At 44.8% G+C, this 16,044-nt stretch overlaps 1 protein-coding gene across 1 annotated transcript in view; it reads left to right on the plus strand.

Annotated features, from left to right (window-relative positions):
• Positions 1-16,044, plus strand: part of FNDC3B (fibronectin type III domain containing 3B) — a 512,453-nt gene that overhangs the window by 281,938 nt on the left and 214,471 nt on the right. Inside the window, exon 6 of the mRNA XM_082249863.1 lies at positions 1,003-1,287. Coding sequence (XP_082105989.1) covers positions 1,003-1,287 — 285 coding nt within the window. The remainder of the gene's footprint in view (positions 1-1,002; positions 1,288-16,044) is intronic.

A 16,044-nucleotide genomic window follows, 5' to 3' on the forward strand; every position in this document is an offset into this window, starting at 1 on the left:
AATGCTGTGCACAGCTGCATCTCTCCTCTCTCTCTCTACTCACAGAGCCAGAGCCACTGGCTTCTGCTGCTGTCAATCAAATGCTTTTAGGAGAAGGGAACGGGGGGTGAGCGAGAGCCATGCTGTGTGTCTATGGGTGCACAGAGTCCATGTTGTGATCAAGCCCACATGTCTACCCCCATAACAATCAGTTTGATATGAGGACAGACGGAGAAGAGGAGGCGCAGACAGCGCCAATGCAGGACTCCAAAAGAGGACAGGCTGAGAGCCTGAGCCAGCTGCTCCCACCCCCCTCCACGGCCCAACGCTGGAGGGGCAGAGCAGAGAACCGCTGATTGACAGTCACCAGCTCTCTACATCCTGAGGACTGATAGCTGAGTGATCAGCGGTCTTTGATCGCTCAGTTCTCGGTCTAAGAGGCAGCGGGGGACAGCTGCAGCTTGGATCGTTGCTGCAGCCATCTAGATGAGTATGATTTTTTTTATTTTTTTAAAGAACCATACTTCACTTTTAAAGGTCCAGATCACTTCTAGTTTATTCACATTGCGTTCAATCAAGCCCTGATGAAGAGGGTGTTTTTGGACCCCTAAAACATGTTGGAAACTCTTTGGATTGTCCCTCTGACTTTTAATAGAATAAAGTTGTATCTGGACCTCTTACCAGTAGTGTGTTACCCATATAACTAAAACAATCATAGACAATTATTCCAGGCAAGGTCCAGCACTACAGCTGTATTGGCAGCAATAAAAACTTCTAGGAAGTTTTAACATTTCAAATAAATAAAAAATATTCAGGGAGAGTTCTACATTACACTTGGGGGTTTGTTTACTAAAGTTGGAGAGTGCAAAATCAGGCTCACTTCTGCATAGAAACCAATCAGTTTCAAAGTTTTATTGCCAAAGCTTAATTGAACAAGCTGAGGTTAGAAGCTGATTGATTTCTATGCAGAAGTGAGCCTGATTTTTTACATATGATATAACAATTATTTTCCTTTATACTCAGAAATCATACCACTGTTTGGGATGTCCAGTTATATCACAAGAGAAGACCAGTACTGCAAGCCTCAACACAAAAAGCTCAAACAGATCGACAGGCAAAACCGTCTGAACAGTCCTCCATCCACTATATACAAAAACCATATAGGGAACTGTACGACTGTGTACAATGGCAATGGCAAAGCTCACAACGGAGCCAGTTTCGGAAGTGTAAACAGTGTCACAGGACTTAAAAAAACTGACCGCAGAGCAAGAAGCAGTCCAAAGTCAAATGAGCAAGAAACACAACAAGGTTTGTATGCTTACCTCATTTACTCCTTTTATTACGAAAAATGCTTTGTTTCACAACTTTTAGATGGAAGGCAAACACTTTTATTTATTAATACAAGTGACAATACATGAAAGCAGTAACCTTAGCAAACTATCAGACATCTTATTTTAGATCTGCAGTGTATTGAAAAATGACTTGTTGATTTGGATCATTGCACATACTAGATCAGTTTTACTTTTTTTGCATTGGCAGTGTGGTCGATAGATATGGGCTTTTCCAACACACCAGAATTCTGCCCATGTCTAGCTGTACAGAACACAGACCAAGGAGAAGCAGAGGTGGCATTTGGGGTGTTAGAAATCTACAAAGTAGAGCACCTGAAGGCTAGGTTCACACTTGTGGGGGAATCACACCTGTTCCTGCACCCGCAGTCAGAAAACACAGTTTTTTTACAGATACGCAGGGCTGCCATTCATTCCTATGAATCTAAACACGCAGTGCGTTTGCAGGGGGCCTTTTTCCTGCGTTTCCCACGGATACAGTAGCCCATTCAAATTAATAGGCTGCTGTGTCCGCACAAACTGGGACTGCACTGAACGTGTCTAATGCGTGTCTATGGGCGAAAATGCACTGCAGCTGTGGTTTAGCCTCAATAACTCTGGACTTGTGCCTGCAAGTTCAGATGAGGTGATTGCAGTTGTTGAACACTGAGCGCACTAGCCAATGCACCTTTGATTCTAATGCAATGTTTGTTGTGTTGCCTGTGTACTAATGCCTAATATGTTTTCTGAAACCAGTAAGGCCTTATGCACATTGGCACTCCTGCATTTGGCTTTTCTTAAGTTTTCTGGGAAATATAAACAACCTTAAGGCCCCTTTCACACGAACGAGCCAATCAGATCCACCTGTCTGTTTTTCAGGCAGACCTGATCGGATCCTCCATGCATCCCTATGGGGCACCCACTGCTATCCGATTCCGATCCTGTCCGTGAAAGCCGGATGGATGGAAACCCTATTTTCCATCCGTCCAGCGGATCAGATGGGATCAGATGAGAACGGACAGGCAGTCCGTTCTCACCCGATTCCCCCATAGAGAGCAGCAGGGATCTGACTGCTCCGGATCGATCCCCGCTGAGCAGAGAATGGACCGCACATCATGTGAAAGGACTGTTAGGGTCCCAGATCACTTTTCTCTGAGATCAGATGTTGCTGCTTTGGGACCGGTTCAAACTGGATTGTGCGTTTTCCTGTGCATTCTGGTTTTGGCAGCCTATTCATTTCAGTGAGCTGACAAATGTAGCGGATCGTGGGAAAAGTAGTGATAGCACTACTTTTTCAGCTCACAATGCATCAAACGGCATGGTACTGCAGTACCATGTGGTTTTTTTGGCTGCAAAGGTGCTAACTTTGTGAGATGCATTTAGGGAACCATTAATGGCACCCAAGCGTAGCACGTCCACGTAAAGTGCGGGAGACATGAAGGGAATGTGCCACAGTGTTCTGGTGTGAATGGGCTCTTAAACCTGGTTTAGGTGCATTTGCATCAATTCAGATACATTCGACTTTGCAAAACGAACTCTAAATGGACCAAAAATGCTAATTGTTCATGATTTGGTAAATGCATCCAAAGGTTGAGCTTGTAAAAGCTTCTGAATGAACGTCTAGTATACAAATGTACATAGAAGACCGTAGGATGTGTTTAGAATTGTTCACTTTGTGGACCTGAATGGTCAGTTCCTGAGGCCAAAGAAACCTCCCCATAAACAATGCAAATATTGAGAAACATATTCTATATACACTATCTATGAGTCATTTTTGTAGGGTGCTAGCATAATTAAGACTTTGTGTGCATTACAGCTCAGGGAACACTTAAGAAATTAATTTCTCAAGCCAACTCTCACTACTGTTTAGGCCCCTTTTACACTAGCGGACTGATTGACTCCGTCTGTCAGTTTTTCAGGTGGACCCTATCGGACAACCCATTGATCTCTACGGGCAGCTGGCGTTAATGGACATGTGTTGACTGACACCTGCCGGCATACAATTCGATAAAATCCGCAAAAAAAAAAAAAAAAACGTATGGGGATACATTTGCCATCTGTCCAGCGGATCTGATCAGATGGAAATGGACATGCAGTCCATTTCCATCCGACGGCCCCATAGAGGAGAGTGGGCTGTGTCCATGTCTGCTCTGCATAACGGAGCAGACACGGACCTGTCATCCGCCTGCTCAGTGGAGATCAGCGGAGAGATCCCCCGCTGAGCAGGCAAATTTCACTTGGACAGATCCGCTCCATCTGAAAGGGGCCTTAGATGATAGTACTAGTGTTGTCGATAGCTAGACAAACGGGGGGGGGTTACTAATACTGGAGCACTCAGAATCTTCTAACTTTAACTCATTCAATTAAGCTTTGCTTTAGTTTGGTAGCCTGCAGTTGGAAAATGACAGCTGAAATCTGATTGACTGCCCTAGGCAACACTTTCAAAGCTCACAGAGGGATGACACGTGCGTCTCCAACATTATTATTATAGTCAGTCTGTGCCCTGAAGCACTGAGTTACTCCTACATTATTTTTGGCCTTGTGTATACATTTGTTTACCTATCCATAATGACAGTCGTATCATTGTGTAGGTGTGTTGCCTGTACATACATGCAAATGATTTTAATTCCCTTTAAATCCAGCCTGTATGTTAGTTCTAGTCTGATCATCTCTTGCCGCGTTTCTTGGCAAACGCCTGAATGTGCATGTTGTTGCATGCAAAAATACATTCTTATACTTGACCTACTTGAAAAGGGAAATATAAAAATATGTATGTATCACATAAAATGTAGACTGAAACCATTGGTTGTTATATATTATTTTAAGAAACGATGAGATACACTGGTAATGGGTATAAAACAGCCAAACTGAGAAGACTTTGTTGCTCCATCAGCCTGTTTACAGTTTCTTCTGTAGATGGAGCAAAGCCAGAATAATTTGGGAAGATTATAACTTTGTCTTTGCTTGGGTGTAAGTGACTGTACAGGAAGGGAATGGACTCTTTGACCTGGTGTTCATGCCCTGGAAAAAATGTACATAGCATTCTTTTTCCTGTGTAATAGTGTAATAATTGTGCTAAAAATATAGATATTTGTTGTGTATACCGGAATAAGAGAGGGAGGAAAAAAAGCCTTTTTGAGGGCTGTCTTTCTTTCCCAAATGCTTACTTTGCTATTGATGAGCATGTAACAATGGATTCTCATTGTTAATGACTGATTCTTATATAGGTTTGGAGTCAAATTTTTCAGCCGGCTTAGTTCACTTATAAAAGGGCTGATTTCATAGTTCCTAAAGCAGCTTGTTTTTCAGCATGGTGTTAATGCTATAGTCTTAATGAAGTATTTAACCCTAGGCTTTTTTTAAAAGTACTGTGTAATGTCAAACACTGTAACATTACCAAGTACATTTTTTTCTTAAAGGGATTGTAAACCCTCATTTTTTTTTTTTTTTTAATTAAAAAAACAAACAAACATGCCTATACTTACTTGCTCTGTGCAATCATTTTGCATAGAGCAGCCCCAATTCTCTTCTTCTGGGGTGCCCCGCCAGCGCTCCAGACACCTCCTCTTCATCAGAGTTCTCCATGGAAAGCCGCTTTCTCTGGGGGCACTCATGCGGGCTGGCTCCCAAGTCCCCCTGATGCGTCTATTGACACAGACAGCGGGACTCAGCCTCGCCCCCTGGCAATGTCTCCTGCTGCTATCAATCTGTCCAATGAGGAGAGAGACAGCGGCTGGAGCCACTGTGCTCATGCACATCGCTGGATCAGATAGGGCACAGGTAAGAAAAAGGGCACAATGCATTAAAGTGAAAAAATGTAAGGCTTTACAACTACTTTACGACTTTACGACTTAACCACTTTGTTTTTTTTTTTTTTTCCAAAAAACCACTTTGTACTAAAATCATGTACAACTCCTGCCCACTACTGCTGATTCCAGGTCCCCCTGAATTTTCACATGCCTTCCTGTGAGCCTTTCACATGCACAGTACAGCGGATACACTGCAGTCTCCAGCCGATGTCACTGAGCAGCTAGGGGAAGGAGCATGGGAGTGGCTTGCCGCCAGTGGCATGAGCTTCTGTGGACATAAGGAGACTCCTCTACCAAGGCAGGTGGGAGTAAACGTGCAATGGTGGCTTTGTGTGTCTCTGTTAGATAATGAAGACAGTAACTTTACCGTTAGATGCAAAGAATAAAAAAAAAAAAATCACTTGCGCGTTCAGGAGGAAAGCGCTTTGGCAGAAAAATTTCTAGACGTGCCTAAATGTGTGTAAATGCACATAAATGCTAAAATAAATTGATATTCAGGCCAATGGAATGAGAGAACACCCAAGAGCTTGACATGCCTAAACGTATTGCAAGACAGAGTTTTATGCTGTGTGGAATTAGGGTTTAGTGTATTTACAGCTATAGTATAGCATAATATAATGTACTATATTCCCATGGGGGAAAGGTTATAATCTATTCCCACTCTATTCAAAACTAGAAAAATTGTCTAAAGGTACAATTTAAAGCGTAACTCCACTTTTGTTGAGAAAAAAACATTCCCCCTCTGGGTGATCTATGTACATTACAAGGATTATAACAACCTTCATTGCAGATTGCTACCTTTTGTTATTTTTAAGAAATCCCTGTGTGTTTGGCTGTGTTCATGTAGGAAAGAGAATCAAATGGGAGTAGTTTCATAATTATCAATCAGCTGCTGCACCTGCAGGCCACTAATGAGGAAATCTGCTGGACCTGCATGCCTTTAGACGTGATTTCCTATTGGGAGTATCTCACCAAAAATGACATTTTTGTTGCAAGGGATGCCAGAAATCTGACTTGTATCTTAGTGCAGACTTCTGGGAAAATCAGTGAGCAAATCACAGAAGCAGGAAATTATGTTTCTAGGGGGGTGTTCTTTACACATTCTGTGTGCAGAACTTCTCCAGGTAGCCATATTACATTGCATTTTACAGATGACTAATGATCTTATATCTAGTGGTGGAGTGATCACTACTGGATTCAATTCCGTGAAGGCCCCTAGGCAGTTGAAACTTTGTGGACCCCACCTTCCCGCAGGTTTCTTTAGGTTTCCCGTGCACGCACTCTAGTGTGTATGCCGGCCACTAGATGGCTGCTAGGTGGAGATGACCATCACTACTGTACAATACATGTATGTAGGTTGCACCAACTCTTTTTATAGACTAAAGCTGGATACACACTATACAACCTTTGTTGGTAGACTTCCTTTAGATTTACCTTCAACTATGTAGTGCAAGGGCCTGCCTGACTGCATACAAATTGAAAGGGTTTAGATCTGACCTCATATTATATGGTTTTAGTAAGTCTAAAGGAAGAAATATGAAGAGAATTGTATAGTGTGTATCCAGCTTAACAGCTGAAACACGATGAGCTTTTAAGAGACAAACTGCAATTTTTTATGTACTTTAAGTTGTTATTTGGCACATATTACCCTACAGGGAGATTTTTTAAAAACATTTCCTTGGGGAAAAGTTTACTACCACTTTAGGGCCTCATGCACACTGGCCGTTATCAAAACGCCAGAAGAAAGCTGTAGCTGTAGAAGGAGTTTTTCAGATTCTTTGCAGTAGTGTTTTTTTAGCTGTAGCGTTTTTTTAGATTTTTTTTTTTGGCAAAACTATACTCCCACAAAAGCTTATGGCTTAAAACATTGATACATGCCAAATATCTGCGTCTTTTTAGCATTTTCAGATTTTATCAGAGTTTGGAGCAGTTTTACAGTTGAAAAACTCCTATCAAAACCCATCTGAGTTTTTTTCCCAGCCAGAAAACGCCCCTGCCAAAACTGCTGATAACAGCCTATGTGTGTATGGACACATAGGATAACATGCTGGGGAGTTTACTGGCTGCAGAAAAAAACGTCTGAAGCCAAAAACAGCAGCTGTAAAAACATCCAGTGTGCATGAGGCCTAAGACATTGTTGATATACTATACTGTATAACCCCTGATGGGTGGTTTACACCAGCAGCGTGCACTGCTGCTGGTGTGTGATGTAAAGGTAGCAGTGCTTTTGGACTGTAAACAGCACATTGCACTCTATTTTTCTTAGGCCCCTTTCACACGCATCTCCCCATGCAGTTCCCCATGCATCTCTATGGGGGAAATCGGATGGGAACGGACCGTTGGTCCGTTCTCATCTGATCCCATCCGATCCGCTGGACGAATGGAAAATAGGGTTTACATCAGTCCAGATTTGACGGATTGGATGTCAGCGGACATGTCTCTGCTGACATCCGATGCCCCTTAGGGATGCATGGGGGGACCGTTCAGATCCGCCAAAAAAACGGAAAGGCGGATCTGAACGGTCCGCCTGTGTGAAAGAGCCCTTAAAGCGGAGTTCCGGGCACAAAATCGACCTAATCGATTTTGTGCCCATCCGCTGGATCTTCTTCACCTGAAAAGGAATTGGATAGTTAGGTATAATTTTTTTTTTTTTACTCACCTTGTAATTGTAGATAGAAAATACTCACATATTCTTCACTTCCTCCCTCTGTGCCGCGGCTCCGCCGTCACTTCCTCCTTTGCGATGATTCCTGGGAGCTGAACGTCATCGCTCCCAGGAATCAATGCGACGGCATCGGCCCCGCTCGTCACTTCCGGGGCGACGCCGCTTTCCCTGCTAAACAGCTTCTGGGCATGCCCAGAAGCTGTGGAGGAATGCGGCGCTGCACCGGAAGTGACGAGAGGGGCCGGTGCAGGCGCATTCTGGGAGAAGAAGACACGGAAGAGGACGCGGAAGAGAATCGCGTTGGCTTCAGCTGCCCACAAGAGAGATGGCAACGCTGGAGAAGAAATTTTATAAGTGAGTATTTCTTCTTGCAGGTAAGTGCGAACCGGGACAGATCAGAGGCTAGCCATTGTGGAATGTACTAGCCCTGACTGTCCCGGGGGTATGTCTATTGAAAAAACGTTTTCGTGCCCGGAACTCCGCTTTAAGAACAAAGTAACATTTCATTCAGGTGTATTTGCTGCAGTGCATAATTTCATTGCATTATGCCGCGCTGAAAAAACTTACTGCGTAATGGATGCAGCACAGTGGTGTGAACTGCCATAGTAGAACCAGGCCTTTTGCCTTGCCTATACAGTACATTGGGATTGCATTGTGCAAGGCTGCCCAACATGAACACGTCGTAAAGGTATCCATTATTCTTGTTTTTTTCTTTTCAGTGAAGCTTTTAGGTGAAAAAAAAGCAAAAAAGTTGCAAATGTGACAAACCTGAGAATGTATCAGTCATTTGATAATTGTTTTCTTAGGAGACCCCGAGAAGCAGCTCAGTAAGTCATTTCTGGAGGCCACAATGATTTGTTAGCAGCAGTACATAGTCTGTGAGCGGCAGGGAAGATCACACACCTGTGCAGTTGTTACAGTAGATGCCTTTGTTCCTTTTTGATGGGTATTTTGTTCATGGGGTCTGGAATTTCACTGCATGGGACAAAGACTTTCATTCTTAATGGGCATTAAAGTATCTGTACTGTCGGCTAACAGCAATAAATTATTTCACTGACTCCGGGTCACATTACACTAAAATAAAGCATTGACGGTCTTGCTATAGCAACTCTCTTTATGAGATGCTCTTTTCATTTACTCTTTTACAGTGTTGGTATGTAGAATGTGATTCGGTGTGGTAAATCAATATAGTATCCATGTTAATTGTTACTTTGCACCCAGTTGCACCACAAAGGAAAAATAAAATGTGCCCTTTTCTGCCTTATCTACTCAATTACGAAAACAGTTTAATGTACTAAAAATGTTTGCCTTTCACATTTAAATATCAGATGTCAAAATAGGTTTGTCAGCTGCAATTAGTCTAGCCAAGGTTTAAAGAGGATTTAAAGTTTTTTTTTATTTTTTTTTTATTTAGTAAAATAAAAAAAGATTTCATACTTACCTGCTCTGTGCAACTATTTTTCAAAGAGCGCCCCTACCTATTCCTTATCCCCTCCCCACCCACCGGCACTGCCCACATCTTCTTCCTGCAAGTGCCCCCTTTGCAAGCCATACGCTCCCAAGCTGGGTTGGGTGCGTCCATAGACACACATGGCGTAGCTTGGACACACCCCCTGCTCTCTCCTCACAGGATTAGGCAGACAGCAGTGGGAGCCAAATAGTGAGAGTAAGAAGAGGGGAGAGAAGACCCCCAGCTGGGAAAAGCTGTGGAATGTGGTAAGTGTTTAGGGGCGGTGGGGGGAGGTCTAGGACAGGTTGGGGGGCATTTTTTTACTTTAAAACCGTTCTAAATTCAAGACATTTTTTGAAACTTAATGCATTCCCTGCATTAAAGTAAAAATTTGCATCGCTCACTTACCTCCCTATATACCTACGAGTCCTATATCGATTCAGTGCTGTGCCCATCTGCTGTCTGTTCCTCTCCTCACAGGACACAGAGGCAGTAATGGGAGCCATTAATGCTTGCTGTGATCAATCACGGTATGTTTTTATGCATTTTTGGTGCATTTTTGATGCGATCAGGTGCATTTTTCCCCCTCTTTTTTGTAACCTTAAATAAGGACATGTGTTCCAATGCGTTTTTGGTGCTTTTAGGTGCGTTCCGGTGCATTTTGATGCTTTTTATTGCATTCCAGTACAATACAGTGCAGAAAAAATGCAGCAAATTCTACTTTTTTTCTGGAACTGGAACACACTGGAACTGACTGCACTGGTGTGAACTATGCCATTGAAAACCATATAACCTACTATCGATGCATTTTTGATGCACTGGTGTGAACTGGCCCTGTATGCACACGATAATCTATTGACGCTTTTTCTCCTTCAGGAGTCTAGCAACAGCAAAAACGTGGTAATAAGCTGTGTTTTTGCCTGCGCGTTTATGCACATTACCGCATCAGGCATTAATACATTCTATTTACCAGAAATATGGTCATTAAAATGCATCAATGTGGGAACCCGCCTAGCGTGTTTAGGTACTTTTAAGTATTTTTGATGCTCAAAAGCTCCTCCATGGACACATAGGTTAACGTAGAAGTCCATCCTAACACTAAAATCCCTGCATCTACAGACATCCACGATCTAACACTAATCTATCTAGCCCTGTAAATTAGAAATCCGTATGCTTACCTTTTTTGAAGCCAATCTAATACAATCCTACACTGAGCTGTCAGCCTTGGCTTCGCTGTGTAGGCAGGTGCAGAGGACACATCCAACAATGGAGGCCTCATAATAAGTCTATGGGTGACGTCACTTCCCATTCATTTCACAGCTGTTGTCCTCTACAGAGCTTCCGCTGCTGGAGACCGGATCAGCTTCAAAAAAGGTATACTGATTTCTTCTATACAGGGTTAGATAGGTTAAGCCTCGTACACACGCAACTAATTTCCGCCGACCGGTCGTCCGTCTTTTGTCCAGAGTGGTGTCTGTTGGTTGGAATGTGCTCTAGGCTGCACGCGAATTTTCCCGCACGACAGAATTCTACTTCAGAAGTGATGTCATGTGTTGGTGTGCTTTCTTTGTGTTCTTTCTTCTCTGAGCATGCCCAGTCTTGCTCATAAGATTTTTCCCCATCAAAATCTGTACTAATGAGACGAAAATCGGACGTGTTTTGACGGTCGACAAAAATTATATAGCCTGCACACCAGGATTTTTCGCCCGAAAAGTCAGAGTCGGTTGTCGGAAGCATCATACTAACAAGCCAAAAATCGGCAGATCGGTCGTTTTTCTACTTATGTGTACGGGGCTTAAGTGTTAGATCGTGGATGTCTGTAGATGCAGGGATTTTAGTGTTAGGGTGGACTTTAATGTCCAATGGACTTTAATGTCAAACGCTTATAAAAGTAGCATTGAACCTTTAGGTGCAATTATATTTTAAAACGTTTTAGTGACCACAACAAGCCTGTGCTGCCAGAATAGTGAAGTGGTTGCATGCAGCTCAGTAATACTATGATGGTAAACAGCTAAACTTTACTAGCTAATAGTAGCGATGATGTGCAAAATGCAGTAACCCATAGCAACCAGTCAAGTTCAGTTTTGCAATTATTCAATCATAGGATGAGCAATAATTGGTTACTTTAGTCCAGAGTATAAATATAACTTTTTTCTCTGCACAGCCAAGGTATCGTTGCCAAGTGAGGGGCACGGTAGAAGTTGTTCCACTTATTATAGCAATTTGCTTTATAATTATATCAGACAAGTACAGCACAGTGTCTCCTCCATTGGTGGCAGGCAGTCTCCAGCTGTGTGGTCAATGATGTGTCTGTTCCTGTCATTTTCTCCGGGGTTAAGGGACAGACTGTGGCATGATGAAAGGAGGCTGTGAGGTGACTGGTGAGAGCACACTGCCGGCATTGTGTGCAGACTATGTATTTTATCATCCCTTGCATGTTCGTGAAATGTAACACGTTTTTAGCACATTCTGAACCCCGCACGGGTTAATAGGGTTAGAAAATGGATGTGAGGACACACGATGCAATATTTGAAGACATTTGGTAAGTTAACAACGCTGAACTCTGTTTGGCAGACTTGTTTTTAGTTATTTCATTGCCACTTGAGCTGCCAAGGGTGGTGCCGTGGGAGTCCCATACATAACTGGTGAACAATATCACCCTTAGACACCACAAACCTGGATGAAGGAAACATAAATAAACAAACAAACATCAGCAGACCCAAATACAGCCATTCCACCTACGGAGATGAAATATAGCCCTATTTGTAAAGCATTCATGCTTTTTGGCTGTGTATTTTAGCATACTTAGTTGATTTTTCCTTGTGTCAGAAGACATTGATAGTCAGATGGATTTACACTACTTGTAACATAATTCTTAAAGTTTCTTACAATTCTTTGATAACTAAGATGCTTGTCAGTGGTAACCAGTTTCCATGGTTTGCTATTTTTGATTTAAAGTCCCTATTTTTCTTTCGTTCATTGACGGACAAAGCTCCAGAATCTTCTTGAACATTGGGTTATGCTGCCCTCTACAAGAGTAGGACACTAGGCAGGAAAAAGCTTTACTACGCCTATGGGGCAGTTCCAGGGGGTATACTCCCACTTCCTGCTATAGGCATTCAGTTTTTTTATGCCTAGTCAGGAGTAAGGACCTAGTTCCTTGCTGGGATCTCTGGTCCTAGCATTTTTTTCCTTTTTAAATTGAATTTTTTTCCTCTTATTATTTTCTGTTTCTGTGAGAACTACAATCAACTGCTGGACTGGGCAATGGACTGGATATTCTAGATCTTTAAGGTCTCCCCAGTCCGGCCAGCGAGCGCGTGCAGGCCTCTGCTCTGCGTTAGGTCGGCCGCGACATAGCCCCACTGAACGGGGGCTGGCCTGCGAGTTAAACGTCTCACAAGGACGCATACGACCTGGTCGCTGCCTGTGTGGCTGCGTTCCTCCTGGCCGACAGCACCCCCATTCTGGTGGATGGGTGATCTGTCCAGGAGCGGAATGGTAAGGAGTTGTCCCCCCTCTCCCCCTTGAGGGTTTTGGGGTGGACGTGGGACCCTCCCTGGGACAGTGGGACCCCCAGATTCCCCTCCCTCTGCCCAGCCCATCTAGGGTCACCGTGGGTCTACCGTGCTGCGTCGGAGGTGCCGCCTCTCTTTGGTACCCGCAGCTCCCCAAAACTGACAAAAAGTGTCCCCTTTTTCCACCTACTTGACAAAATTGTCGCAAATCAGTGACCTGAATGCAGTATGTCAGTGCCTAAGCTTTTTTTCTAGACGGTATTCCTTTGAAGACTCCCTGTTAAAAAAGTGGACAATCCCACCTGTGGTGGATTATCATGTTTTCGGGCCGAATAACGCCACAATAATTCTGGTGGAGGATACTCCGGCTTTTAAAGACCCCTTTGACGGGGGAGGCGAGACTTTGGTCCGCCACATGTATCCTGTTCAGTCCTTAGGCCAGTGTTCACCATAACATTGGTGTCCCGACTTTAATGGAGTGGGAAAAGTTTTGCGCCAGGATCTAGAGGGGTAACAGCTTCCCCCTGCCCTTGCGAGCTGGTGGACCAGTTGGTCTAGGGTTTGCAGTTTGTCTGTGGTGCCTCTCTGGATGTGGCTCCCTTGGTTTCTAGGCTGTCCGTGACAGCAGTGGTCCTTCGGCGTATGATATGGCTGAAATGCTGGTCTTTCAAGATGGCCTTATCTGTTCTCCACTTTTTTGGGGACCACCTGTTTGGATCTTCCTGGATGATATTGTTAAGGGTCTTACAGGGGGGAAGATTACTGTTCTTCCACAGGCTGCCAGGGGTGAGGAGTCTCTTCACAGAGAGCGGGTTCTTCCAGACCTGCAGATAAGCCCCTCCTCTGCCTGAAGGGGCACCCTCACCCGTGCCTGAGGTGGGGGGACGTCTTCGCTTCTTCCGGACCCATGGACCTCCCTGATTTAAGACAGGTGGGTCCACAAGCTGATCTGGTCCAGCTACAAGATCGAGTATCGGTCTTATTTTCCAGTGAGGTTCTTTTCTTCCAAACTGTGTTTGTACCCAGACCGCCTGCTGGGTCTTTTCGGGGCGGAGCAAGTCTTTCTACTACAAGGGGTGATTGTTCCGGTTCCAAAATTAGAACGTTTTCAGGGCTTCAAGTCAAGCCTATTTACAGTTCCCAGGAGGGAAGGCAAGGTACGTCCAATCCTAGACCTCAAGGCTTTGAACCGCTTCTGCGGGTACAGAAGTTCAGGATGGGGTCCGTTTGTACAGTAGTGGCATTCCTTCATCAAGGACGCTTACCTTCATATTCCAATATATGTCGGTCATCAGCGATTCCTCCACTTGCCGTGGGTGAGGAGCATGCTCAGTTCATGGCATTACCCTTTGGTCGCCTCAGCTCCTCAGGGATTCACAAAAGTGTTGGCCCCGGCGTTGGCATTGTAGCGGCAGGGGGGATTGCAGTGCTGGGTACCTGGACTATCTCCTTCTGCGAGCAGAGTATCCGACTGCTCTAAAGGACAACCTGGAAATTACCGTGCAGACTCTGTAGGAGTTTAGTTGGAAATTGAACTTCCAAAAATCTGCTCTGGTTCCGTCCACCAAGTTGGACTATCTGGGTCTGACTCTGGATCGGCTTCAGCCCGGGTATTTTTTTTCCAGGGGAACAAAAACTCCAAAGCTGCAGGATGCAAATCTGCTCCTGTTGTTCAGCAGTCGGTTTTCTTTCTGGACTTGCGTGCGGGCACTGTGCCTGATGGTGTCTACCTTCGAGACGGTTCCGTTTGCACAGTTCCAGTCAAGCCTCTGCAAAGGGAGATTCTTGTCAAGTGGAACAAGGATCCACAGTCTCTAGATAATCTGATCCTGTTGAGCCGGGATTCAAATTTGCTCTCTGGCACTTGAACAGGGCTAATCCTTCCTTCCCCTTTACTGGACGGTGGTCCTGGCGGTTGCCAGCCTATCCGGGTGGGGAGGTGTTTTGGGCACAGATGTGCTCAAGGGATCTGGACTCTGGGGGAGTCAAGACTACTGATTAATACTTCAGGCGACAAGATTTGTCTGGCTCATTAGACAAATCGCCTTCAGGAGTGCCAGGTAAGGATTCAATCAGACAATGCCACGGCCATGGCGTATGTCAATCACGAACGGGGCACAAGAAGTGTCCTGGTGGCTCTAAAGGTAGCTGGCATTCTAAGGTTCAGCTGTATCTCCGGTGGGGAACTCCTGAGGTGGACCTGTTGGCCTTTCATCTCAACAGGAAGGTACAGAGAATTGTGGCAAGGTCTCGGGATCCTCTGGCTGACGTCACAGACGCACTGGTGTTTCCTTGGGGCCAGTATCTTCTGATATACGCCTTTCCCCCGCTGAAACTTCTGCAGAATCTTCAATGAAAGATCGAGGCAGGAGAGATCAGGTCATCCTAGGGGCTCCAGATTGGCCTTGCCGGTCTTGGTATGCCGATCTGGTACGGCTGGTCACGGATTCCCCTTGGAGACTTTCTCTCAGAGAAGATTTATTGGCCCAGGGGCCAATCTTCCATCCTGCTTTACAGTTGCTGGCTTTAAGGCTTGGCTGTTGAAAGCCAGGTGTTGAAGGAAAGGGGGTTGTCTAAATCGGTGATTCCCACACTGTAAAAGGCTAGAAAATCTACCTCTAGGAAGGTTTTACCATCGCACTGAAAGGCGTACATTGAGTGGTGCGAGTCTCTTGGGGTTCATCCCCATTCCATTTCGGGGGCTCAGATTTGGGTATTTCTCCAACAGGGTGTTGAGCAGCGTCTGACCTTGGGTACCATCAACGGCCAGGTTTTTGGCCTTGGCGGTCTTCTTTTACCGTCCTTTGGCTGCGCATTCTTTGGTCCACACCTTTATTTAGGGGGTTCTCCACTTGGCTCCCCCAGTACGGTCTCCGTTGCCTCCGTGGGATCTCCATTTGGTGCTATCGGTTTTCCAGTACCCGACTTTCGGAAATATTTGCGAGCTTCCTCTGCTTACATTGTCCCAGAAGGTAGCTTTCTTGGTGGCTATTACTTCTGCATGCAGGGTGTCGTATCTTGTAGTTCACCTTACCTGGTGGTTCACAGAGATGAAGTGATGCTCCACCCTTGTCAGTCGTTCCTTCCTAAGATTGTTTCCATCTGAATGTGACATTGTGTTGCTTTCCCTGTGTTCTAAGCCTGAACATCCTAAGGAGATTGCTTTGAACTCTCTGGATGTGGGTCAGGCGATCAGGGTGTACCTTGCGGCAACCGACTCCTTTAGGAAATCGGCCCTATTCTTTGTCATTACGAATGGACCTCGCAAAGGGTTGGTCGCATTTGCCGAAACCAT

This window comes from Pelophylax lessonae (assembly GCF_965119305.1).
Source record: "Pelophylax lessonae genome assembly, chromosome: 3".
Classification (NCBI taxonomy): Eukaryota; Metazoa; Chordata; class Amphibia; order Anura; family Ranidae; genus Pelophylax; species Pelophylax lessonae.